General features: G+C 35.2%; 1 protein-coding gene across 1 annotated transcript in view; it reads left to right on the top strand.

Annotated features, from left to right (window-relative positions):
- Positions 1–3314: 3314 nt before the first annotated feature.
- The window catches only part of LOC107014454 (uncharacterized protein At3g06530), a 28179-nt gene continuing 5007 nt past the window's right edge, over positions 3315–26486 (top strand). Inside the window, exons 1-36 of the mRNA XM_015214370.2 lie at positions 3315–3610; positions 4060–4273; positions 4430–4525; positions 4606–4723; positions 4809–4982; positions 5434–5604; positions 7975–8030; positions 8139–8228; positions 8306–8445; positions 8948–9030; positions 9153–9272; positions 10303–10377; positions 11855–12023; positions 12096–12235; positions 12330–12422; positions 12991–13171; positions 15085–15179; positions 15273–15425; positions 15509–15662; positions 16670–16803; positions 16984–17065; positions 17238–17400; positions 18820–18895; positions 18975–19148; positions 19243–19314; positions 19440–19544; positions 20876–20965; positions 21894–22105; positions 22232–22433; positions 22516–22698; positions 22968–23063; positions 23181–23248; positions 23323–23674; positions 24483–24698; positions 25074–25754; positions 25849–26258. Coding sequence (XP_015069856.1) covers positions 3460–3610; positions 4060–4273; positions 4430–4525; positions 4606–4723; positions 4809–4982; positions 5434–5604; positions 7975–8030; positions 8139–8228; positions 8306–8445; positions 8948–9030; positions 9153–9272; positions 10303–10377; positions 11855–12023; positions 12096–12235; positions 12330–12422; positions 12991–13171; positions 15085–15179; positions 15273–15425; positions 15509–15662; positions 16670–16803; positions 16984–17065; positions 17238–17400; positions 18820–18895; positions 18975–19148; positions 19243–19314; positions 19440–19544; positions 20876–20965; positions 21894–22105; positions 22232–22433; positions 22516–22698; positions 22968–23063; positions 23181–23248; positions 23323–23674; positions 24483–24698; positions 25074–25754; positions 25849–26258 — 5789 coding nt within the window. The 5' untranslated portion in view covers positions 3315–3459. The remainder of the gene's footprint in view (positions 3611–4059; positions 4274–4429; positions 4526–4605; positions 4724–4808; positions 4983–5433; positions 5605–7974; positions 8031–8138; positions 8229–8305; positions 8446–8947; positions 9031–9152; positions 9273–10302; positions 10378–11854; positions 12024–12095; positions 12236–12329; positions 12423–12990; positions 13172–15084; positions 15180–15272; positions 15426–15508; positions 15663–16669; positions 16804–16983; positions 17066–17237; positions 17401–18819; positions 18896–18974; positions 19149–19242; positions 19315–19439; positions 19545–20875; positions 20966–21893; positions 22106–22231; positions 22434–22515; positions 22699–22967; positions 23064–23180; positions 23249–23322; positions 23675–24482; positions 24699–25073; positions 25755–25848; positions 26259–26486) is intronic.

Here is a 26486-nt window from a genome sequence, read left to right as displayed (position 1 = left end):
AAAAAAGCCATGATAAATGTACGATATTTTTTTTCTTCGTTTTTTTTTTTAAAAAAACAAAATTGTATTTTTATCGAAAAAGCTATGATAATTGTATTGTATTTTGTAAGTGTTTGATCGGGATATAATTTTTATGTTTGTTAAGGATACAGATACATTGACAGACATATAATATGATTGTAATTGAAGGGATGCAATTTTGTTCGAACATGATACAAGTACCATTGTCAATGTATACACTTTTAACTTGAATACAAATCTATTAAAATCTCCAATTTTGTATTTATTAGTGACTTGGGTAGTTAATTTTTGTTTGGAATACAAAGCAAATATGGGAGAGTTAGTTTTCTAAATTCTAATAATGTATTTTGAAAGATGGAAGGAAGACATTTAGAGAATTAATGAATGATGTTGCTAAATAGATTTGGTGTTGATAATTTTGGTAGTCCTTAGTTTTTTTGTGATCAATATTTTGAACAGAAAGTTTGTGTTTGTCATTAGTTATGCATTTATTTTAATATAAACTTTGAATTCTCCCGATTATTTGACTTGCATTTATGAAAATAACAATAGATACAATTATATAAATTTCGAAAGTCTTGAATGATGTGTAGAATATAAAATAACAAGGTTATATAAGAAATACAAAGTTGTAAAGTGAAATATAATAAATATAAATTTTGTTGGTATACCATTGGGCACACAAACTTTAAAAGAATTGAACACCTTTTTTTGTTATGTAAATTGAAAAACCTAAATAAAATAGGAGCGAATATGAATCAAAAAAACTATTGATAAACAATTATGATGAATATAGATAGAATGAATCCGAAAATATGTTACAATTTGATAATTTAGATCTTACATTATGAATTCAAACTTTAACTAAATTGTGTAGAAATAATGGTATCAACTCAAATTGCATTCGTATTTGATACAATAGTAACAAACCTTACTTGTTTTTAGTTAATTTCAAATCATAACCATTTGTATTAGTATTCAATTCAATGAAGAAATACCAAATAGAATGCAATTAATGAAATATAATAATATATGTCAAACCTTTTCAATGATAAATCAAAATTTTATAAGGTTAAAGCAATGATTTTATAGAATAAATAGTTATAAAATGATTAAAGTATATTAGACAAAATAGTTTAGAATCAAGCAAGATTAGCCAGACTAGACATAAATCATTGTTGTATTTCAATTGTTTCATTATCCTCGCGAATTATGTGAGGGATTTTATGCCAGGTGTCTCACTATCACTAATGGCTCTGACATCATTCTTCTGTTGGCCATACTTTCAAAGAAATGCAACAAATCTTGATCGTAGTATTGCATCGAAGTTACCAGTTGAATTTCCCCGTCCATAAGACAACCACTCAGCATAAGAAATCATATAAATATTGCAATCTCTACGTACAATAAGAAAGAAAACATAAATTCAAATAAATAAATGAAAATATAAATTCAAAATAATACATCAACTTAAAAGCTCCCATGTGGCTGTTAAGATATGTTTTCCATGAAAACTATCTCAAACAAGTCGTTCTCATCTTGGCTCATATATACATCTAATCTCCTCTTGTTGAAATAATCATTCAATGTCAAACTTATAGGAATGAGTTGAGTCAACTTTTTTACCTCAATCTTGATCGCTGAATTATTTTCTTCTGCTGTGTAAAAGGCATAAACGTTTATACATTTATCATTAAGAGATACTATTGTCAATACCTGACCTATATATGGAGCTTCTCCTTGGCATGTACAAGAACAAACATGCAATCCACCACCATGTGATGAAAAATGCAATTTTTATACTTTGGTGTATTCACCTATAATATGTTCTTCATCAACGCAATCAGCATGACTGTCTAAATATGCATACTTGTCTTGAATCGATAAAATTATGATTGTAAATGCATGCACAATTTACTATCAAATACAACTCGAAATAATATTTACTATGTGAGTATAATTATATAAAGCAAATGAGTATTTGTAATTGAATGGATACAAACAACACTTTTACAATATTCATAACTAAAAGAGGATACATCACAATATAATGAGTACGAACACATGAATTAACGTAACTTAGTAAGCAAACAACATAAATACAACAAATACAACACAACTAATACAAAATCATCAAATAATAATGCATGAATACAATTTAAATAACATCCTATTTATTAAAAAATGAATACAACTATATAAAGTATATATATATATCTTTAATTGACCGGATACAAATAACACTCTTACAATGTCCATCGCTATAAAAGGATACATAGATATGATGTATCCAAATATGTAAAATGCAAAAAAAAAAAAAAAAATTAAAAAATACAATGTTTATACTAACAAATCCATATATTCATAGACAATGACAATACCATTCAATATCAATATACATAAGACTTATGTCATATGCGATCCTTTAAAGTTGTCTTCATAATTCACTTAGACACTTTAGTACCTATTTAACACTTTTATTTATTCAAAACTTGTTCCTATTAGACATTTTCGACAATAAGTAAAAAAAATAAAGTGTATAATGCACTTGATGTGACGTGGCAAAGTGACTAGTTAAAAGATAACATGTGTTGTTAGGCCCAACAATTATAGAAAAATAAATTTATTGTTAAAAAGAATGAAAACTATTACAAATAAATTTTCCATCTATTTTTTTTATAACATAAAAATAAATAAGAAGCCCAACCCTACCCCCATCCCCTAACAAGATAATTCTTTTTGAAACGGAGGGAGTATCAAACAATGTATTACTAATACACAAAGTTAATCAAACATTATTTTTATCAACATACTCTAACAAATCATAGTAAAACCTAGAAATCACCAATGAAGATTCAAAGTAATGAAAAAATGACAATAATCAACAAAGGTGGAGATAGCTTATCTCCATCGAAGGTGAAGAAGACGAGCTAATATGACCATTTTATCCATAATTGGTCATTTTCGGACAATGTTGCAAAACAAAAAAGTGGTAAACAAATGTCATGAAAGGCCATTTGGTGTAATTTTCTCTATTATTTTTAAACAAATATGTAAATAAAAATTAATTATATATGAAAATATAAAGCAAACAATAGTATATACATCCTTATTATGTCATATTTTAGCTACACAATTTATTGTAAGACACAATTTTATTTATGAGAATAAAATAATAGATAGTTTATGCTATTCTTATTTTGTGATATTTGAGCTACACAATTTAATTGTAAATATTTTATTTTTCAGCCAAAAGAAAAGAGAAAAGAGAAAAAAAATAAAAATAAAAGATCTATTTCAGATTCTAAAACCCTAAACCCCAAATACGTCGTCTCCCTTCTTCCTCACTCCTCTCAGGCTTACAAAAAGCGCCTAAACTCTCTTTCATCTCTCTCTCTCAGGGTTACTATAAACCAGCTTAACAGTGAAGGTTTAACGATGGCTACTTCACTTGTTGCTCAACTGCAGCGGTTAGCAGTCCCGGATACTGAGCAGCGTAAACGACCATTTACTCGTCCTTCAATCTTGTTTGACCCAAAAGAAGCCGCCGATATCGAGCTCGACACCATTCTAAACATTGCTCAATCAGGTGCCAACCCTTTTCAAGCTTTTAACAAATAGCTGTTTGTTACTTGTAATTTTCAGTAGGGTACCGGGAATTGTTATGGTGTGTACTTTTTTTGCTTGGTCCTCATGTATAGTCTTCTTTAATTGCTCCAAAATCCTACCTTTCAAGTGCCATGAAACTTATGCCTGATTGTTAAGCTGCGCACTTCAGTTTTTTTGGGCTGAAGTGAAACCAAGACTATTGACAGTTCCTAATTGGGATATTCTGTATTACCAAGAAGCTATGTATTGGACAAAGCTATCTTACACATGTAGATATACAGGGCAAAGCAAAATAGTTTTATATTCATTTTTTCTTCAAGCATTTACTCTTCATATTTTTCTGGACTTCGATTGTTGTTATTGTTATTTATTTGTATTGGAGAATACCTAAATAAAACTTTTACTGGTGTTTTATTATATGCCATTCAGGTTTGGAGGTGTTAGTAAGTATCGAAGAAAGGTTCAAGAAGTACAAAAGTGACTTGTTTAGTTATGGGAGTAGAGAATTGGATAGAGAGTTGATGGGGATTGAGGAAAACAAACGAATCAATGCATCAATTTATTCCTACTTGCAGTTGTTATCAGGATATTTTGAGTTATCAGCATCCCTAAAGACATTAGAGTACTTGATTCGTAGATACAAGTAAGCTGCTCAATTTCAGTTATTGAATTTAATGCAACACACTATTTATTGGTGCTTTTTAAATATTTCTATACCACTTGATTTGCACACACTGTTTGTTTCATGCTATTTGCATTTGTTTCTGTATCTAACTCTATCTGATTTTTCTTTTAACAGAATCCATATATATAATATCGAGGAATTAATCTTATGTGCCTTGCCTTACCATGACACTCATGTATTCGTTCGAGTAGTGCAACTAATAGACACTGGGTAAGAATGTTAATGTTTGCATATCTCATGTGGTGGCCTAGATATCAGATACAGGAATTAACATCTTCTGCCTGTTTCAGGAATAGCAAATGGAAATTTCTTGAAGGGGTTAAGGTTTCTGGTGCACCACTCCCCAGGAAGATTATCGTGCAACAAAGTATACGTGACTTTGGGATCTTAGAGTGTTTGTGCAACTATGTATGCACCTACCCTTGTGTGTATACATGATTGTCTTTTTGATATTTTTTTTGATGTATTACAAATATTGAATGGAAAATTATAGGTGACAGCTTCAAAGAAGGTTGAGCCATCAAGGCCAGTATCTGGCTTTTGTACAGCTGTAATATTTGAGGTCTTAGGATCACTCGCTACGATAGACAGTGATGCAGTGAGGAGAGTTCTGCCTTTTGTGGAATTTGGACTTCAACCAGGCTCCAGAGGAGGAACCGATCAAAAGGTTAGCTTGTGGCTTCATATGCGATAACTGTTTTATGTTATAATGCTGCTTGACATTCTTTTTATTTTGCCTCTTGTCACCAAGTCCCCCTCAGTCTAAAGATGTCGATCGCTGTTTGATACTCCAGAGTAAGAGGTTGGCTTGACTTGTACTGTGCAAATCTATAGGTTGTCATGAACCTTTGTCCTGTCTGATTTTTAGTGCTACCAAAACAGAGATCTATGCATGTTGTGACTGAGACGTGGAAATACAGTCACATTTTATGTGTTTTTGCTCATTCCAATCATGTTAGCTTACATTTCTAAGTCTTCCCCTGTAGTGTTGTTTTTTGCCTACTTGATTAAATGCGTTGAACATTTTGTGTCGGTGGAATTGCTTACATTCAGACATTCTAGAGTCTTCAAGCGTTATCATTCATTGATCGTGTGAATGGGATTTTGGCTTTTTGTAGGCTGGTGCTCTGATGATTGTTAGCCTGCTAGCTGATAAGGTAACTCTGTCCCCTAAGGTTGTCAAAAGCTTGATCCGTTCCCTTGCTGAAGTTGCTCGAGCAGATGCAAGAGATTCTACTGACTTGCAGTGGTGCCGTATGTCTTTGATGACCCTAGTCACTCTTGTCCAGGTATTGTTGTGTTCCATTCACGTTGGTAGAGAGTATTTTCAGCATTTCTTCCCTCTGGTTTGGGTTAGAATAATGTAATATCTGGTTCTTTTTGATATATTTTATCCTGGGGTCTATACTAAGGGTCCTTTGGAAGGATACAAGTTGATTTGAAGGTGAAGTTTTGTTTGGACATGCATTTCGATTTCTTAAGTTGCATTTTTTCTTATAACATGAAAATCCCATAATTTGTGAAAACTATCAAAACTTCCCCAACTCATATAAAATTTTACCAAATGAGCAAATAATTGTTCATAAACAAGGTATCAGAATATCCTAAAACGTTGAATTAATAAATCACATATTTCCATGTTCTTTCTATAGATAAATATTTGCTATTACATGCTATTACATGTTATTACAAACTTTCAAATACACATAATTTTTCAAAGATTCATTGGTTCAATAAATCAACTGTTATACTTCCTTTGTCCCTTTTTATATGACTTGCGTTCCTTTTTAGTAAGTTTCAAAAAGAATGACACATTTTTATATTTAGTAATAATTTGACTTTTAAATACCTATTTTACCCTGTATGAAATGATTTCTAGCCACACAAATATCTATAATTTATTTTAGAGCACACGTTTCAAAAGTCTTTCTTCCTTTCTTAAACTTAATGTCAAGTCAAACTAACTCATATAAATTGGGACAGAACGGAGGGAGCAACGAACTATTCTTATTCTTATATAAAATCCTCCCACATGGTATTGCTGACCTCTTCCCATCGAACATGAGTCTTTTTTCTCCTTGCAAAATTTAAATTATGGGTCTTTTTTGTAAATATAAATTTTATGTTCCAGTCTTGCATTTTTTAAAATTGAAATCACAATTTGGAATTCTGAATCCTACTGTTTGGAGAATTTTTTAAATTTGAAATCATGATTTAGAATTGGAGTTGGAATGTTATGCAGATTTTTTTATGTTGATTTGAAATAAAATCACTAAATCATGCTCCCAATCCTATGGCCAAACGCGTACTAAATATTCAAATGATGTTGTGTTCTAGACTTCTAGTGGAAAGCTTTGTGGACTTAGAAGACCGATTTCTTACACTATTACTCTGATAGTGTTGTATATTTTCCTCGTTATCACTTAGCTACCTTATAAGTGTTATTGTTCTTAAGGTAGCTGATGCTAAAGAATCAACCCACGAATAACTGCTTCTATATATTTTACGACAGCTAGATATCTAAATGGATATGGATAATATTAGGTGAGCTTCAAGAGTGTCTGTGAATTATGTTTTTCTTTTAAATTACTATCAACAGTCTGTAAAAGCTTAGCCTCAAAATTCAAGTAGCAAAATGGTGGTTAGCAGAGAACTTATTATTGTGTGATTTTAAAGTGGGAACTGTTGAAAGCATATTTATATGTTTAATTGTTTGGTCTAGGTGTAACAGTGATTTTTTTATTAGTCTATTGCTGTATTCTCTTAGACACCTTTTTGTTGTTGATAGATGATTACATTTAACTAAAAAAGGAACTTTGTGTGACGGTCGTCTGATTAATGATTATCCCTTTCTATATTAAAAAACTGATTATCCCTTTCTATATAAAAAACTAGGAAATCATGGAATCTGGAACAACAATCTTTAACAGGATTAGTTTTTAACATAGCTTGTTGGAGAGTTTCTTTTTCTACTAGTATAAAGATATTCAGAATTTTATGTAAGATGCATGGTTAATAATTAGAGCTTTGGATAGAACCAATTGAGATTTAAGATGAAAGCAAAAGAGGAACTTAGCTGTATCGACTTTGTTTATGGTATAAGTTACTAATAGTTTGTTGTGCGTACATTTATCTTGGACCTTCATTATGATAAAACTATGGACACATTATATGCAAGGGAGTCCATACTTTAGAAGTAAAGTCTTGAGGATCAATTAGGGATAGGATTCCCAAGATGATGGTCTTTATGCTCTCAAATTTCGTTCTTTGCTTGGATGCAATCCAGTGAATTTCTAGGGCCTTTCTGGTGGCTATAGTTAGAGAACGGATATTTATCTAGATTACCGAATGCTTAATTTTTTTTAACTGTCAACATGATGTTAAACCTATTATGTCTCCTCATCTGTATGTGTCGTGGTGTCTATCTGCTCATTTTCCAGATAGACTGCTATTAGTTGTTTAATTGATTGAATATTGATCGCTGTTACCTTTATATAAAAGGCAAGTTTTTTATCTGATTGCATGAGGAATGACACAGGAACATATCCTTCTCTTTTACAATGTTTACTATTACCATGCTGGTTGAATTTTGCAAGTGTTCTAGCAATTGTTATCTATGTCTCTAACTTCGTACTCCGGTTTGATAACACTTTATGCAGTTGCAATCTGTTGAAATTATCCCCAAGAAGATCGTTGAAATCCTCAAGGATATCAGGTACTATGTTGTGCCCTGCTCATGTACCGCCACATAGTAAACCGTATGTTGCCTAAGTTGAAATTTTTAATATTCCTCTGAATCTTGTTTCTGGCTGTTTGTCTAAAGGGATATTTCGGGACTTCTAAGTGAGTTGGTAAAGGAGTTCAACACAGAGAAATTTCTGGCATTGTTTTTGGACGCTCTTGTTGAATACAGGTGGGAATGGCTGCTTTACTTGCTCTAACGTTTTACTATTTGCTAGACCTTCTGACTTTAATTTTTATGTTCTGTAGTTGTTCCGATGATCTTTGCCATGGAACTCTGTTGTCTATAGTAGAGATGGTTCCTTTAAAGGGCTTTGTTGCTCGTATAGTCTCAAAGCTGCTTAACACATCTTTGCGGATATTGAAGGACAATGATTCAGCAGCAGCAGGTTTGCTTTGTTTTAAGATTAGCATGCACATCATCTATTCCATCCTATTGCATTTGAAATATTTTCATTGATTTCGCCAACCTGATGTGCATAAATGTCATGTATGCTAATACTAGTTGAGTAGGCTCACACTGTCCAAGCATCTGCTTAATTTCAATTAAATCAAATGTTTATAAAAGGGAAAAGCGTACTTGGTTTCAAAGAAAAGACGGAAAAGAGTTTGCGGTGTGGGGGTATGTGGCAGACTGGATATGAAATTAAATTTGCTCCCATTCTTTTAGGGGATGAATGTTTAACTTTTTATTTGTAGTGGTTAACGGGGTATTACGGGAAGAAACATGCAAGTAACACTACTCTGCTCACCCTTGAAGACTCCTGGTGTTCTTTAACTGCATATCTGAATAAGCATCTCAGATCCTGTAGATTCTTGAATAATATTTCTTGTTCTGCTTTTGCTAACCTGTATTTTTTTTTATGTCATTCTATGCTTATAAATTATTAGGGAGCCGGTGCAATCAGATATTGGTTTCTCTCCTTAAGAAATATCTGTTCGAGTCACGTGAAGCTGTCAACAGATATATTGAGGTTTGTTTTCTTGCTCGTCTCTCCATATTCTGTGTGGTTTTTCATCTTTTCTTATAATGGGGTAATTGTGATTGTTTAGTTTAATCATTGATGTAAAATATCTTTTTCTTCTTTGCGTGCAGGATATTAAACTGCGGTCCAAAAATGACTATGAAATAGTTATCAGGATGTTGAACTGTAATTTAGATCTTTCACATGAAATATCTAATTCAAAAGTTTGGTTTGCCATGGAACATCCAAAGGTATCTTTGTTTACCTTCCCATATTATATATTTCTATCTTGATGGCTTCATCCTTTGGGCTGGCTATCTCTCTCTTATATTTTTCTTATAAATGCTGCGTCTCTTAGAAGTAAAAAAGAGGGGATAGTTTGCAATTAAAAAAGAAATAAAAGATATTTTATACTTCACATCTTCAAATGGGCGAAAGGCATGAGTATCATTGGGAGCAACTTTGTTTTAACCCTGATAATGATGATTTGGAGCAATCTTCAAAGCAGTAGCATATGGTTGGTAGTAATATGATCTTCTCCACTAAATGGATCAGAATTTGGGCATATTTGACCCCGTTGTTAAGTTTTATAGCGGCTAGGAGAACAGCCCAAGTTACAAAAAGACAAAACAGACTGAAGGATAGCAGCTAAGCTGCATTGCTGTTGGCATTTTGAGTTAACGAGTTAGCCAGAAAATGAAGTTGTCCATCTTCTGACTAGAAATTTCACCAGTACAAAATTAATTCTTCAACTAAGAAGTGATGTTGACATTTGGAAGAAGTGCAGTGATTTTTGTAATAAAGATCAGATATATTGTGATAAAATATAGATCAATTTTGTTATTGGGAAAAAAAGTTGTTTTAAAGAATATCACCAAGGGTGTGACCTGGTAGTCAATGAAGTGGGTTGAGAACCACAAGGTCTCAGGTTCAAATTCCTGTAGAGATAAAAAGTACTAGCCTTGGTGGACGGAGGTACCTATCTTGTAGGTGACAGATATCTCGAGGAAGTAGTCAAGGTGCGCCAAAGTTGGTCCAGACACCATGGTCATCAAAAATAAAATAAACTAAGATATTATTTAAAAGAAGAGATGATCATCTGTTACTATTCTCAAAAAAAGAAAGAAAGATGATCATGTGTTTGTACTTTTTAAATTATATTTTAAAGAGTAGATCGTGAATCTTCTCTTTGTACTTGTCGTTTTAAAGAACTTCTGAGATCAAATCCAGTTACGTATGGCACAAACTTGTATTTACACATTATATGTGTTCCTCTTGCAGGCAGAGGTTCGTCGATCTGCTCTTTTGGGCCTGGATGTGCGTGGTATGTTGAATGTTGAAGCAGCTGATTCTCAGGTATTGTTTCGTTCCTTTAATCTAGATGTGCTGTTTTCCCTTACCTGACTAGCTGTTTTTATCTGGTTTTTTACCTCATCCGGAGAGAATTTAATCTAGATATGCTATACTTTGTTAGATCATAAGCAAAATTAGTATTATTACTCTCGAATAAAAGATAGACCTTGAGCCTTGATTCAACCCTAAAAGCTGCTCATTAAGTGAGGATTGCTTACAACCATTTAAAGAGACCTATTCTGATCCTAAATAGTTGATGTGGGGAACTCAACACACCCCTCACTTGGGCCTACTAGAGCATAGATGACATACTATGAGGGCTCAACATTGAGTGAAACCAAGGATTGGAATGTGCCTGGCTTTGATACTATGATGAGAAATTTCTGCTTAACTCAAATCCAAAAATTAGCTCATGATGTAAGTATTGCCAAAGACCATATAAGGAGATCAAATTAACCTTGCTCACAACCTATGTGAGACTTTGACAACCACACACGCCCGCCCAAGAATGGACATGTGGAGTGTGAAAAACTTAGTATGAGGGCCCAACATCGGGTGAAGTGTAAACCAAGAGTGAAGATTACTCTGATTTTGTAATACAATGATAAGTAATGGACCTTTAGAACCTTCAAAGCTAGCTCAAAAAGGTAAGGATAGCCAAGATCTTGATTCTATAAAGAGATCTTCCCATCCCTAATAGCTGATGTGAGAACTCAATACTTCTTTGTTTATGTTGTCTGCAGAGCTTTAGATTTATGGCGATCGAGCTGTATTTTGAATTACCTAGACACTGAGTATAGTCCTCCGGTTTTTATGTATACTCCTATGACCTATCCGACTATCAACATGAGTAATTGACATCCAAGACTGTGAGAAGTTTATCCTTGGGCTGTTTTTACCATAAGTGAAATGAGCTAGTATGTTAAGGACAGTGCCATCACTGTTTAATTTTAGCTAGTATTGATGTGATTGTTGATGATTTCTTTCTGACATTCATCTGTTTATATATCTTGTTGAACATCAAGCATGCTCCTAATATTTTTTCGAGACTGGAAAATCTTCAAGCACGCTCCTAAAATTCTGATGGCTTAATGTCAATTTCCTCTGTTGGGATGTTTAGCGCATTCCAAAATTTGTCTTTACATCTAAATGGGGAGGAAAATGCTGTTGTACTGTGTTTGGGAAGCTCTGATCTGGCTTTTTAGTTGTATGTGTTACTTGGCCCCACCTGGAATGGTTGAGGGAAGGATGCTCTAATAGTTTTACTGGAATGTGACTTTGCAATATTATTTGATTGTTACATGCAGCTGTCTCTTTTCAAATAATTGTAGTTTGGAGGTTTAATTGAATTTATATGCTAGCTTCTCTATAATTTGGTGCTCGTCTATTCTGCGTGAATCTATTTTTATGAGGTGCATTGAATTATTCTATTGATAAAATCTCTTTAGACTTCATTTCGAATATCTGCTCTTCCATTCAGAGATTTGGCACCATTCAAGATACTATACTACGCCGGCTCTGTGATGAAGATATAACTGTTGTTCAGGCTGCTTTAAACCTAGAGGCATTGCCCGAAATTATAAGTACTCCACTTCGTATTGATGCATTCAGGAATGTGCTCCAAAGATGCATTAAGTTATTATCATCAGGTATCTTAACTTCTGCATTTGGTCAATTTTGTCCTGAATTGGACATGTTTGCATTAACTGTTCAAATTACAGGTGCATCTCATGGTGCCTCTCTAGCTGTTGACATCGCTCTGTCTTGCCTCCAGCATGCTGCAGCGGGTTTGCCAGATGAGGGTGAACATGTGAAGATGGTGGCGGCTTTAATTTTTCCCTTTATTATGATCATTCTGAAGGTTACATCGAAGAGTTTCAGTTGTTTCCCTTTAGTCACCGAGCTCTCAAGTTTATCTTGCTCATTATCTTATTCTTTTCTGATGTTTAATACAGACCCAAAAATTAAATCTGAAAGCTCTTGAATTGGCCAAGCAAATTAAGTGGCCTTTCTATGAGAATCTGGTCAGTGTTTCTCTACTGGATAAGGTAATGGTTTGTATCCTATTGATGAGCATCTCTTCATTATTTTCGTACAACAGTTCATCAGAATTTAGATAAAGGATACAATTGCCTGTCTTCATTTTTAATTTTGAAACTTTAAATAGGTCTTTTAAATCTGAGTTCCCGATTTGCTATGTTTCTCGCATATAGTGATTTAACTGCCACTGTTATTGTTCTGTAAAATCTGAGATTGTAGTCTAGTCATCAGTCATCACAAATTCCATCTGCTATATAATTTTGTAATAGGTCTTTCAGTTTATATCTTTTCCTTGTGTTCAAATGTAAAAATATGTGTGCATGTCTTAGTGTCACATAATGTTACCAGAAATCAACTTTGGGACTTGCTTGTAAAGAGTTGAGAAATAAATGTTTGCAGAAGCCTATTCCATTTACACTTTTAAACAGTTCTCTTTTATTCGTTTACTCTGAGGGCAGGGGAGGTTGACGGATGCCCTCCTTTGGGTGGGTGAGGGGTGCGTCATTTGTTCTTATTTAATTTTGTCAAAAAATGAATGATCATTGAACTAATCTTGCATTTTTAATTTATATTTAGAAACTAGATTCTGGGAAAATATCCTCGATCAACGTGGAGAACATCAATGTGCTAGCAAAAGCATTGTTAATACATCCCGAGGAACATTTGCCTTGGCTGGTAGAATGCTGCAAATCCTTGAAACTGTCGAAAACTTTGTTCTTGTTGGTGTTGTTGCAATCTTTCACACTGCTGGAAACAGGTAATCTAATGGCTGGTTTGATGCTCTGGTGCTTCCACTCTATTCCCGTTTTTCTACCCCTGTTCTAGGTCGGGCCTTCCTTGATGCTTTAAACAAGTGAAAAATTAACAGCAAATTTGCAGTGCCGCTTAATCTCTGTTAACACAGTCTAAGCTTTTAAGATATCCCAAAGGACTCAGAGAAATTGTTTAATTTATATATTTTATCAAAACAATTGTTTGATTTATATGTACTAATATTTGACCTAGAATGACTTGCTTTGGTTTTAGTAAAATGTTCAGACTTGATTATTCTTTTTTTTTGATAACTGAGAAATCCCCGAGTGTCAGTGTCACATGGTTAGAAACATGCTGGATAATGGGCCCTCGGGGATTTCTTGAATTTAGAAAAAGATGCGAGTGATTATTGTTTTTTGCTTTTCTAGAATCACCCAGACACACAAGTGTTGAGGGAGGATATGATGTAAATTTTTAGCTACCAGCTTTGAACTGATAATTGATATGCAAATGTTATCTTTATCAAAAAAAAAAAAAAAAGAATCACCAAATGTGGCAAAATGAAAAATAGATTTTTAGTATACTGGGTTATTTAATTACACTTGCAACTGAATCAAGTTGTGGCAATCTGGGTTGAAGTTTGAAGATCCTCAAAATAATGGTAAGGCCTTTCTTTAAAACAAGCTAACAACACCTTATCAAAATCAACAACATACCCAGTGAAATCCAACAATAGTAAAATAATGTGATAATCAAAACACAATAAACAATATATGGTGATAAATATCAAAAGCAAGAAATTATAAGAATAGGAGTAGTAGTCTAGTACTGCTACAAACATCAACAAGCCTAAACCTTCCAAAAACAAGATAGCACTCCACTACCTTCTAACTTTTGACCTTTTTACACGACCTCCACACCTTCCTATCTAAAGTCACGTTCTCGGTAATAAGAAGCTGCGGCATCTCCTGTCTAATCACTTTTTCCTAAATACTTTTTCAGCCTACCTCTCCTCGTACCGCCCCCTATATCCAATCTCTCTTACCTCCTCACAGAATGTCTTCGCATCCACACTGTAGAACTTATCTTTAAGTTTAGGTTGTACCTTTTTATCACACAAGACTTTGGAGCTACCTCCATTTCATCTATGCCTCACCAATGCGATGTGTCATCAGCATTGGTGTCCCACTTCTCTGCATTACAGATCCAAGATACTTGAAATTCTCTCTCTTGGAGATAGTCTGTGTATTTGCCTCACTTCCACGCCTGCCTCATGCATCGCATCACTGATTCAACAATTTTGCAGATCCAGAAACCTAAGAAAAGAGGCCAACTTCTGTTCTCAACAGTCTCTTTTTTTTTCTCTCTTTAGAATCTTGTTTTTGATACTACCCTTTTCATTGTAAGATTTCAAGTAGCAATGCTCGAATTTCCGTTCTTGAGTTTAACATTTTGAACCGAGTATTGGTACCCGATGATTCACGTTCCAATTGGCTGCTTTTATAAAGCCAATTCTTTAACAAACTTTTGATGATTCCAATCCGTGATGGAGCTATAGTTAATTAGGGAGTTCAATTGAGTCCCCCTTTTGGGAAGCAATACTGTGCAAGTAGGGTAAAAACAAAATTTTGCTTGTATGTATGTATATACATTGTCAAATCTCTCCTTAATATAATCATGTAGTGGTGAAGGGTGTTCAATAATTACTTCAAGTCACAGGTTCATATTCCTGGTGTTGTATTATTGCATCTTTTTATCCCCTTATTAGAATTTCTGGATCAGCTACTGATTCAAATTTAGAACTCAGTTAAGTTGAAAAGGTACTTTTGCTCTTTGATTTTACAACTCTAAAGATAGATTACTGCAACGTTATTTTGGAAAATGTTATGTTTACTTTTGGCTCCTCCTCTTTGTTAGGAGATGACCAATTTTCAACGTTCTTTGGCATTTGCTTTCCGATTCTCCGAATGGAGTGGGAGTTGCTCGAGTCTGCTGGGAATATTTCAGAAGAGGTGGCTATATGTAGTTTTCTGCCATTGACAGCTGTAGGTTATTGTTGTTTTTTGGCACCACTTTTTGCTAATATCTTCCTTCAACAATTACAGTTCAACCCAGGATTATGGGAGGGAGATATTAGTATAATCATTAATCATATGCTTGCTACCAACCCGAAAGAAGGCAATGGTGAAATTCTGACTTGCTTGTTTTGGAGGCTGCTTGGGTCGTTTAGTAAAATAGCAGCTGAAACAGAACCTTTGGTTGGTGATCCATTTTCTTATTTTGACATCTATACTTTTTTCTTGCTTTTTCGTCACCTGATTTATTTCCTATCTTTTTGCAGGATAAGAATGAGAACTGGTTATGCTGCTTTCGGGATCTGTTTGTCTTTCTTGTATCCTGTACGAACCATGTCTTCAAGAAACATCTGTCTAATATTGTTGCAAAATGCAAGCTCCAGACATCACACTTCCTCTCAGAGTTCTTTACTGATGAAGGTTTCGAGACAGTGCCTTTTAACTTCTTCATCGTTCTGTATAATTTTTGCTATTACCAACTCATTTTTTTGTGCATCCGTCTTTTCTTAAGCAGTAATATCTTAAGCCTCGAGAATATCAATTACTGGAAAAGCATCTATCTTAAATGTGCTGTTAATAATTGCCGTTTTCCTGCATAGTGTCATTGTTTTGGGAATTTACTTTCTTTGAAGTTCTTTACTGAGGGATGTTTAGAAACTGTTCCTTTAAATTGTTGTTCATTCTCTTAACCATCTTGCTATTACAAATTTTACCTTAACATTCCTCCCCTTAGTTAACGATTAGTAAAGTTCCTTACCTACAGTAGTTGTTCATCATATCTTAGAAGACTCATATTTTGATGTTTAGCTTGTCAATTTCTGGATAGACAACTGAGCTGACTGTTACTGCTAAAACTAGAGTGTTCAGTAATGGTGACACTTCTTGGTTCAAGTTTGCACATTACTTTCATTTCTGATTGGTAGTTTCATTTGACATTAAGGCATTTGAATTGCAAGCTTTTCTGCTCAAATGAAATGGTCTCTGTGCAAGCTCCTAAAAAACATTAGTATCTAAAAGCATCTGTGGAATACAATTATGTTGAAATTACATTCAATCTGTTCTACAATGTGTTAAATTAAGGTTAGGTGTGAAGCTAGTGATGTGTTGATAAAAGATCTGAAGTTCGTAAAGTTCTCTGGAGGAGAATAATCAATTTGTCTCTGCGGGGAATCGATCCATTGTATCTCCTTTTCTCAGCTAAATATAATATCTGTGTTAACTTTCTCGGTCTGAATTTTCCTTGCATGGCCCAAGAACCCTAATCCCTTCCATATTAAACTCTATATTAAACAAAAGAATGGATTTAGTCAAGATATCCATTCTGGTGTAGTCAACTATCTGGAATTTTTTATTCACTGCTCCTTTATGATATTTCTTGAGGATTTGGGTTACTGTTTGCTATATTTTTGGATGTTTTGATCCCACAGGTGTTTCTGCTGCTCTCCTTATTGGAAGCCTTCAAATTTTCACATCTCTTTGTGCTCGTCCGGACGAGAGTCTTTCATTTCAACTCCTTGCTGAATTTCCCTCGATCCTTGTTCCCCTATCAAGTGATAACCAGGTTTTGCATTTACTTCTTAAATTTAGAACGTTTTAGCGAAACAACTCAGACTGTTCTCTTAGAAAATTTTCGTGTTTCTCTCTTTTGTTTCGATAAAAAGAAAAGGAAACATGCCTTTTTCTTTAGATGGTGATCTGTTTCACTTTTAAAAGCAGAATACTTTTTTTTTTCTGTATGTAGGATGTGCGCACAGCAGCAATGAATACCGTTGAAGGACTTCTATCCTTGTGGTCACGCGTTGATTTATCCAGATCTAAAAATGGTATTTCCTCTGGCAGAAGTCAGTTAACTCTTGTTTACTTCCTTCCTTCTTGTATACTACCCCTGTACAGGAATTTTTTCCCACATCAACAAAATAAAATCCCCCATGAAAAAGAAGGTTCTCCAGTAAGGTCTTTCTCTTCCATATGGCTTTAACATTCTGCAAATGACAGGTCCTCCTGCTGTCTGGGTTCATTTCCTTGGAGAAATATTGGGCTTAATGGTTCAGCAGAAGAGATTGCTAATATCAGATAAAAATGTCCTCTCATCATTGTTTTCGTCATTGCTAGGCAACTCCAACGATTCTCTCTTAGTGCAACACAACGTTGGAAAGAGGTTTGCTCTGTGCTCCAATAGCACCCATCTTTTTTTAGTAAATGTTGCATTCTTTGCTCCATATTTATTTTTGGTCAGTTGCGACCTGCGGTTGGGGAGCGGCTTAGCGTAACTTAGTTGAGTATGCCAAAGACTTTGATCCGATGATCAAAGCTCTTCTATTTGATGTTTCTTTATTATTAAATAAAAGCCTATAGCAGTATCTAAGCAAAGAGAACTCGGTCAAGTGCTTTTGTTGATATCCAGTAGTCAAACTCCAGGACAAGAAAGAAAACAGAGTGAATCCTCTTCAAAGGCCTGCTGATACCAGAGCCTGAGATGGTAAACTTGTACACATAAAGAACAGAATTCTTGAACAATAGCAGGCAATTGTTCTACCTTACGAAGTTGGAGATTGAAGAAGATCACACTGTGCAGCAACTGAAGCAAGATCTCTATTGTTGGTAGATACCTGAGAGACTGACTCCTTGGTGGAGAGAGAAAAGAGGCGTTACCTTTCCTTCCCGCTTCTTCCTTAAGATTCAATCTCATAGAGTTCGTTTCCCGTTCTCAACCCTTGAAAATATGAGCTCGCACATTCCTTTGCAACTCCCAGAACTTCTTCGCAGTGGCTCCCCTGCACCCCTCATTTTAGAGAGAACATCAAAATGTCTCTATTTCATTTTCTTTTTGAAATAGTTAACTTTGTATATTACTACAACAGTACACAGGCAGTACTTAGCCATCTTTACAATAAGTTCATCAAATCTAGCTATCTCGTCCTAAATTGAGTCTAGTACATCAGTTAGGGATATAGTGTCATTGGAGTATAACTGATTACACCAAAAACACAGTAGCAATAGGCAATTGTGTTTGACTTTTTGCATACTGTTTTCTATACTATCAAAACATCTGGAATACCTCTCCTTCCATATTGCCCACCAAATGCTAGCAGTGACAATTCTCCATCTCTCTCTGCTCTTATTAGACTGCATTCGACAAAAACTTTCTTCTGCTTTTGTCTGATATATTGACGAACCTCTGAGGAATTGGTTACACCGACATCATATAAGTTGGTAGGGCATCAAGGACAAAATTTATCAAAGTCAGTCTCCCACTTCTGGGTAATTTCCACATTGCTAGCTTTATTTCATTATATTCCATCCATATTCCAATTCCGTTCATTTAATATCCTTTTGGTATTGTTGACATGGAAAATGTCGTTTCTAGTCTCTCTTTCGGTGCTAGGCGAGTTTTCTTATTATTTTTCAATCTTTTCTGCTAGGTAATCTAGGATAGGTAATGTTATTTGACGCGAGGCTTGTTGAAAGGATTGTTATTCTTGCAGCCTTATCAGATGTCAACATCATCTTATGTACAGTCTTTATTGTTTGTGAAATATGTTGGCATAATAGAGGTTACTTAAATTTGCTTTCACAGATTTGATCAGACAACTAAAGAAGAAATTTTGACTTCCTTGATAGATTCTGCCCTTAGATATTCTGCATATGCAAAGGTTGGCCTTCTTGATATGTTTATACATGCAATGTTTGTTTTTGTTTGCCCTTTGTTGAACTGTCAAAATTTGTATACAGCTAAAGATTTTGTCGCTGCTCAAAGGCGTGGGGCATACGGTTATACGTGTTAATGGTATTGAATCATTAATGCTTGATCTTCTTGATAGACGTCAAAAGTGTCATATTGGGTTTGACAAATCATGCCATAAGTTGTCACAAGTTGAAGTCACCATTCTTTGTATTCTACTGGAGGTGAAATGATAAAATATGTAAATTCCTTCTATTAGTTCTTATTATGTTTATCTAAGCTTCTCAATAATGTGACTTGGGTTGTCATTGTTCATAGTTGTGTATAAAGCCTTCTACTACAACTGTTGGCGACCTTGAGGTCTTGGACCCTGTATTAAAAGCCTTGCAGGTTAGTTGGCCTTCATTCTGTACCCTCCCACCTTTTGAACACGTACCGATATAAATTTCAGTACTTTGATGAATCATAACCTTCTGAGAAATATACTGATAATATGCCATACTTTCTGGTCCTAGGTCAGTGATGTGTTGTCCGGAGACCCTGCTATTCTGAAGCCTTGTATGACTGTCCTTGGGGATCTTAGCAATTCCTTCTATGCAAGTCTGAAGACTGAGACTCAGGTTAATGACTGGGCATTTATTACCTTGCTCAATGTGCAAAGACTAATCTGAAACAGTTTTTCTCCTCAGTTATTTTATAGTGGATTTTTGACATAGCTGAGCTAAAGGACGTTGATGTTAAGAAGAATAAACAAGAGCTGATTGACATGATAATAATACTCCAATACTTCCTTACTTATACATTTTCTAATAATTGGCTACTCTCTCTCTCTCTATATATATATATATTCATTTGGCTATTTTGCATATATGAAGAAGTCTGTTGTTTCGGTTATCTGTTTCTGTGTGTTCGTGTACCTGATGTATACCTGATAAAGTACTTGTGCTTCCTGAGCTTGGATTCAGGGAAAATTTATGCCATGTATACAATCTGGAAACTTTCAGAGAGTCTAGAGAGTATTTTAAAAGGCTTATATGTGGTAAACTGCAATGTAAGCCTGCTTAGGGTAAACTCTTTCTGTTTCTGTAGGTCCACTGAGCAGCCAACATATGCTTTATAATGCAGCGCAATTTTCTTAGTGTGTAGAGCATGATGTTGGCCTCTTCAATTCAGCTTCCTTTAGATCAGGATAAGAAGGGGACTGTAGAAAAAGTTGATATCTGGCATTCTCTTGTTCTTGTGGAAAAGAGAGAATAAACGTTTAAGCGGGAGAAAGTTTTCTCTGTCACCCATAAATTCTATCCTCAATTCCGTAGGTTCTATTCTCAATTGCTTAATGATAAAATAATTCTTGTCATAGGTTTTCCTATTTTATGCTATCTTGGCTTCTTTTTTTCTGCTTCTGCTGTTACTAAATTCTTTAATACGTAGGTGGTGCGTGGATGCCTGAAAGTACATAGTATCTCTATTATCAATTTCTTAATATATATATATATATTTGATGACAAAGGAAACCTGCAGCCACTACCCTTTGGGCGGGGATAGGGTAAAACCCCTGCTCCTATGCAATAGCTCGCAAACCACATAGGAGAGGTAACCCGCACCAGGCAAGCCTGGTGCGACGAGCTCGATCCAGAAGGCAAACCCCTTGCTTTTGCAGGCAAGGGGTTTTGAACTTTTGAGACCTCCAACATGGAAGTCCCAAGCTCAAAGCACTGGGCCACCACGAAGGGTCAATTTCTTAATATTTGGATGCTTCACTCTTCATACTATCTGGACTTCTTTTTCCCCTTAAATATGAGTGTTATCTAGACTTCTTTAATTACTTTGCTGCTATACTCATTCTTCTTTCTGTGAGTAGAGTGCATGAATTTGAATTTCTTTTTTAACTGAGTATTTTTCCTGAAAACTTGTATTTGTGAATGTCATTGATCATGGTTTGAACTTTCAGGATCTTGTCTTTCGGCATCTTGTGCTCTTGTTTCGCAGTGCCAATGGGGATATACAAAAAGCCACAAGAGAAGCCTTGCTTCGCATTAATGTATGTTCCTAACTTTCTTCTCATCTGATATGCAGTGATTATCAACTGTCTAAGCATGTTCCAAGTTCCAGAACATCTAGCACCAATTTACATGTATTTGTTATAAGAAGTCTATGTGAAACTAATATAGCTCATTGAAATGAGCAAAGTTGTATTTAGAGTACTCTCTGAGTTATAAATCATTCTTTTGCCTACACACATACTCACTCTTTGTGCTCTGTGTCTATATCTAATCCGAAGCACTTACGTGACAAGTTAGTTGGTTGTATCCAGAACATATAGGTGAGACACCTTTCAGTAATAAACAATAGACTTTGGAATCTGTCCGTGCGTTCACGTGCAGATCATTCCAATAATGCTAGAGTGCGTTTCACTTTGATCTGGAACCTGCAAAAATTTAAGGCTTTAGTGTCTTTACGCTCTATCTTATGTTCAACACTCATTACCAATTGCAGTTGAGAAAACCATACAAGTCCATACGCCCTAAGCTGTTTATTATGTGCTAGGGAGGTGGTGAAACAAAGTCACATCTCTTTCTAGGTTGTGAATGTATTGGATTGTGTTTACTCAATTGGTTCGGTTTTTTGTACTCAGTCCAGTTTATTTGATTGTTGGTGTTTGGTTCTGCTTTTCTTTCTCAGGTTGATTTTCTTGATTCAGTGTCCCATTATGGGGATCAAGTATTCTTGCTTAAATTTGAAAATATTTTATAATACATAAGATCATTGTCTTATGGTAAAAGAAAATCCACACTGTTTTACTGACCTGGTGGACCTCAATGGTATAAATATCTGGATTTAAAAAAAAATTCCTTGTATTCTCTAACTCGCTCTTTTAGTGGGGACGAATAGCACACTATTCTGTTTTTGGACAAGGGAGTCATTCCTCCAAATAAAGCTAGTGGTGACTGACTTAATTTTTCATCCAGATCACTTGCTCGATTGTTAGTCGGATACTTGATTTCATTTGTGAGCAGAAAGTTTGGTCAAATGGGTCAAAGCATGAAAAGAAAAGAAAGAAAAGAAGTGCCTGCAATAATCGTGATGTTTGCCTTGATATTATTCCGGGAGGTGGAAACGTTGTTGCTTTTGTTGGTTCTCTGCTTGATGTGTTGCTGTTGAAAAAAGACATGGAAAACAGGTCAGTTGGACTTGTCATGCTACGATCTTATTGACTTGTCCACGATTAGTGCAGCAGTATGACTAAACTATGCCTATAGATACCCTTGTTTTTTGCTATTGATGATATCAATTAATCATTTTGTAGAGGTTCTCTCATTTGTCCCTTGTTCAAGCTTCTTCAAAATGCCTTTATTGATAATGAGTGGATTCATGCGGCTGCTAACCAGAGTGATTTACATTATCATTCTTCATCTGGAAACTCTCAAATCATTGCTGATGCCGCTGTTCACATCCAACAAGAGTTGCTCCTTATCTTGGAAGACATTACTGCTAGTGTCACATCTGAGGTTTTATTAGGGGCCCTTTTTGTTTAAACATACCGAGTTATTTTGGGTTTCCTTATCCACATTTACTTGTGCATTTTATCAGGATAAAAATTCTGTGAACTTTGATGTGGAGCTCCTTATTAAGTGTGCCCGTTCTGCAAGCAATATGGTCACACGTAATCAAATTTTCTCATTGTTATCTGCTATATCCAGAGCTAAGCCAGATGAAGTTTTAGACCATATCTTGGAAATTCTTGTTGTCATTGGAGAATCTGCTGTCACTCAGGTCTTTCTTTGAGCATATGAATTTTTTCCTTTTCCTTTTGCCGCTCTTTGTTTTTCAGTACTCCTGTCACGATAACTGTTTTGAATTTATGCGTTAAATTTGACTAATGGTAATTGAACACCATGTCACACAAGTCACATATCAGTCTGCATGTTGAAACTAGAAGTTCCAACAATTTCATAATTGAACATTGCATTTATGGTATTGAGCATGTATATTTATGTCATCTCTACCGAGAGATTTTACATCTTTAAGTTCTCTTTCTACAGTGGGACAGCAATTTTCAACATATATATGAGGACCTCATATCTGCGGTTGTACCATGTTGGTTGTCTAAAACTGATAGTGCAGACGCGTTGCTTCAGGTAATATGGGCAACATCCCCCTTACAATAATAAAACAAAAAATGCGGATATCATCCAGTAATAGATGCCATAACTCATGGAACTTTGCACTGATGCTCTAAATCTTTACTTCTCCAGATCTTTGTAAGTATTCTGCCTCAGGTATCTGAACACCAGAGGATTTCAATGATTTTGCACGTTTTGAGGTATAGTATTCAAATTTCGAGCTGTAATATGTTCTCTGGCTGCATCATTTTTCTTTAATACGCTTCTCTTGCAGGCATCTGGGTGAAAGTGTTAGTTTAGGATCATTGCTCTACCTCCTATTTCGTTCGCTAGTTGCGAGAAACTGCTCCTCCTTGTGTGACAGAAGTGATCCATCTTTCAGTTATTCAGTTTCCCTCTTAACTACACAGTGGGAATATTTATTTGCTGTAGATTTGTTGGAAAAATATTCGTGTACAGTATGGCTTCCCTCAATTTTGCTTCTTCTTCAGCAAATAGTAGTTGGCAACAGTGATGCGACCCTCTTCATGGAGCAGCTAGTTGCAATGCATTTCATCTCAACCAAACTCCAAGATCCGGAAATTGCTTTTAAGCTTGATTCAGGGGAACATTCAGACAACATTCAGGTTTGTATGCGTTGTCATTACTTTTGCACGACTGTTTAGTAAATGTATGAGAGTTATCCTGATCACTTGAAAGATGACTAGTGATGAGTGTTTCATAATGTGAGGAATGATCCTCTTCTTTTATTTTATTTTTTTATTTTTTATGAAGAAGTGAGGAATGATCCTCTTCTTGTGTTCATACATCAAACTTTATCGGGTTTGTATGCAAATGGATATTTTATTCTGTCCAACGGCCTTCTCTTTTCTTTAGTATCCTTGTAATTATATATTTTGGGTTCATATGCAGATAGTTGTTTCATGATCTTGCCTACCATCCTATGATAAGTTTTTCGAATTTCATTTGCGATCTTGATCTAATATCCAGCAAAACATGGAGCAAATCCTGAAACATTAGGAGTGCCTTTAAAGCTTTTCTACAAAATCACAATATTTCTTACTTGTGCTTGGCTGTATAGTAATATAAATACTTGCAGTTACTTGTCTTTTTCTGTTTGCTATTGTGATGCTTTCCATAGTTGGAGATTTTCTTTACATGACACCATGCCTTATTTTCTAACCTAATAATACTCTTGAGTTTCTTTTCCCTAATTGGATCCTTCAGATTTGTCTTTTAAACCAAGCTTCTGAAATGATGACTAAATTCTAGTTTTCTAGATTTATGATCGCAGTGACTCAACTCATACAGAGATAAAATGCCTTTAATACTGAGAATTGATCATTAAATGGCACTACGACTTTTGCTGCTGTTTTTTCTTGTGCATTTGCATAATTCTTTTCTTTAACCCATTTAATTCTATTGCTGGTGCAGATGACAGTTGGGGTTATCATGAAGGAAATTGTTTGTCATCTCCAACTTGTTGACTCCAAAAGAAAGCAGATAGGTGTTCTTTCTGTTTTCCGGAAGGAGCTAAAGGAATATATGAATACTGTTTTAAGTGCTGTTACGAAACGACTTACACCCTCTGTATACTTCAAAGCAATTGTTCAGTTGCTGGGTCATGTAGATAAATGTGTGAGAAGAAAGGTAATGTAGACACTTATCCTTGCCATTATTATTCAGAAAGTTATGTACGCTGTGACACCTGCTATCTTTGGGAGATTAAGCACCTCACACGTCTTTCATGGTGCATTGATAAAGCTGTTAGTTTTACACTTCTCAGTTTTTTTCCTTCTTTATGTGACTAAATTTAAAACAATTTCAGCATTTGGGCCTGTTTCCTGTTGGAAATTGTCTAGTTGATGCATTCTGAGTCTTTGAAGAAAATGTGTGTGAGCATTTAGCATATGAAAGAGATCCTGTTGGAATTTTTCCTGTTAAGCTATTTTGGTGTTACTTCAGTTTTATTTTGGTGATACTGTTTTTGTCTTTTATGTAATCAAACTGTCTTCTATTAAACAGGCTCTTGGAACTTTGTCTGAGACAGTGAAGGATACTGGGTTTGTTGGCTTAAAGCATGAAAAGAGGGGTCCAGCTGTGAGTTCTAGGATTTCGTGGTTTCATCTGGACGAGAATTCTTTGCAATCACTGGACACTTTGTGTCTTGAGATATTAAAATTAGTTAATTCACAGAGTGAATCAAGTAGTTCTTCGAAACTGGCAGCAGTGTCAACACTGGAAGTTTTAGCAAATAGGTTTCCTTCAGATAATTCAGTATTTAGCGCATGCTTAGATTCTGTTAGTAAAAGCATCTGCACGGACAATTCTGCCCTTTCTTCTAGTTGCCTTCGTACAGCTGGTGCCTTGATTAATGTGCTAGGACCAAAGGCGCTCCCTCAGCTACCTTTTGTCATGGAAGGCTTGATTAGGCAATCTCACAATGATTTGTCAACTGTAACAGCAGAAACCAAACCATCTGATGGTGATGCTTCCACAGTTTCATCAATTCAGAATGATTCTGTCTATATGTCTATTTTGCTCGCCCTAGAGGCAGTTGTAAACAAGCTTGGTGGCTTTTTAAATCCATATCTTGGTGATATTTTGGAACTTATGTTATTGAAGCCTCAGTACACTTCCACGTCAGAACTAAAACTGAAGCTGAAAGCTGATTCTGTACGAAAGCTAATCTCTGAAAGAGTCCCTGTAAGTTTTATCTAGTGCATATCTTCCTATGGTATGATTCATATGTGCAGTACTTTGAATGTTACTGAACTCCTTCTACTCCTTGATTGAACAGGTTCGTCTTCTACTTTCTCCACTGCTGAGGGTATATTCTGATGCAATTACGTGTGGGGATTCTAGTGTATCGGTTGCTTTTGAAATGATACAAAACCTTGTGGCTGCTATGGATAGATCATCGGTTGGTGCCTATCATGTAAGAATTTTTGACGTATGCTTACAAGGTCTTGACCTGCGTCGTCAGCACCCTGCTGCTGTTAAAAATGTTGATGCTGTCGAGAAGAATGTCATCAATACGGTGGTGGCGCTTACCATGAAACTTACAGAGAAAATGTTCAAACCTCTTTTCATGAGGAGTATTGAATGGTCAGAGTCGATCGTTGAAGAAAATGAGAATGTAGGGACCAAAAGTATAGATCGATCTATTGCCTTCTATGGCTTGGTTAACAGTCTAGCTGACAGCCAAAGGTGAGTCATCAGCATCTTTTTTTTTCTTTTCCAAATCCATTTTTACTTATTCTTGTGATTTGATTTAGTTATGAGACACAGCCTGTACAATTTTGCAAGTTGTTGTAGATCTCATGTGGATAAAAACTTGGAATGGTTGAAATATCGGGGACCAGATACTGAGTTGACACTGTCATTTAGCGGAGGCATTTGGCATACCACCTAATCCTATTCCCCCCCCCCCCCCCC

The sequence above is a fragment of the Solanum pennellii genome, chromosome 3, assembly GCF_001406875.1.
Source record: "Solanum pennellii chromosome 3, SPENNV200".
NCBI lineage: Eukaryota > Viridiplantae > Streptophyta > Magnoliopsida > Solanales > Solanaceae > Solanum > Solanum pennellii.
The sequence above is the reverse complement of the archived record's forward strand: the minus strand, read 5'-3'. Positions and strand labels throughout refer to the sequence as shown.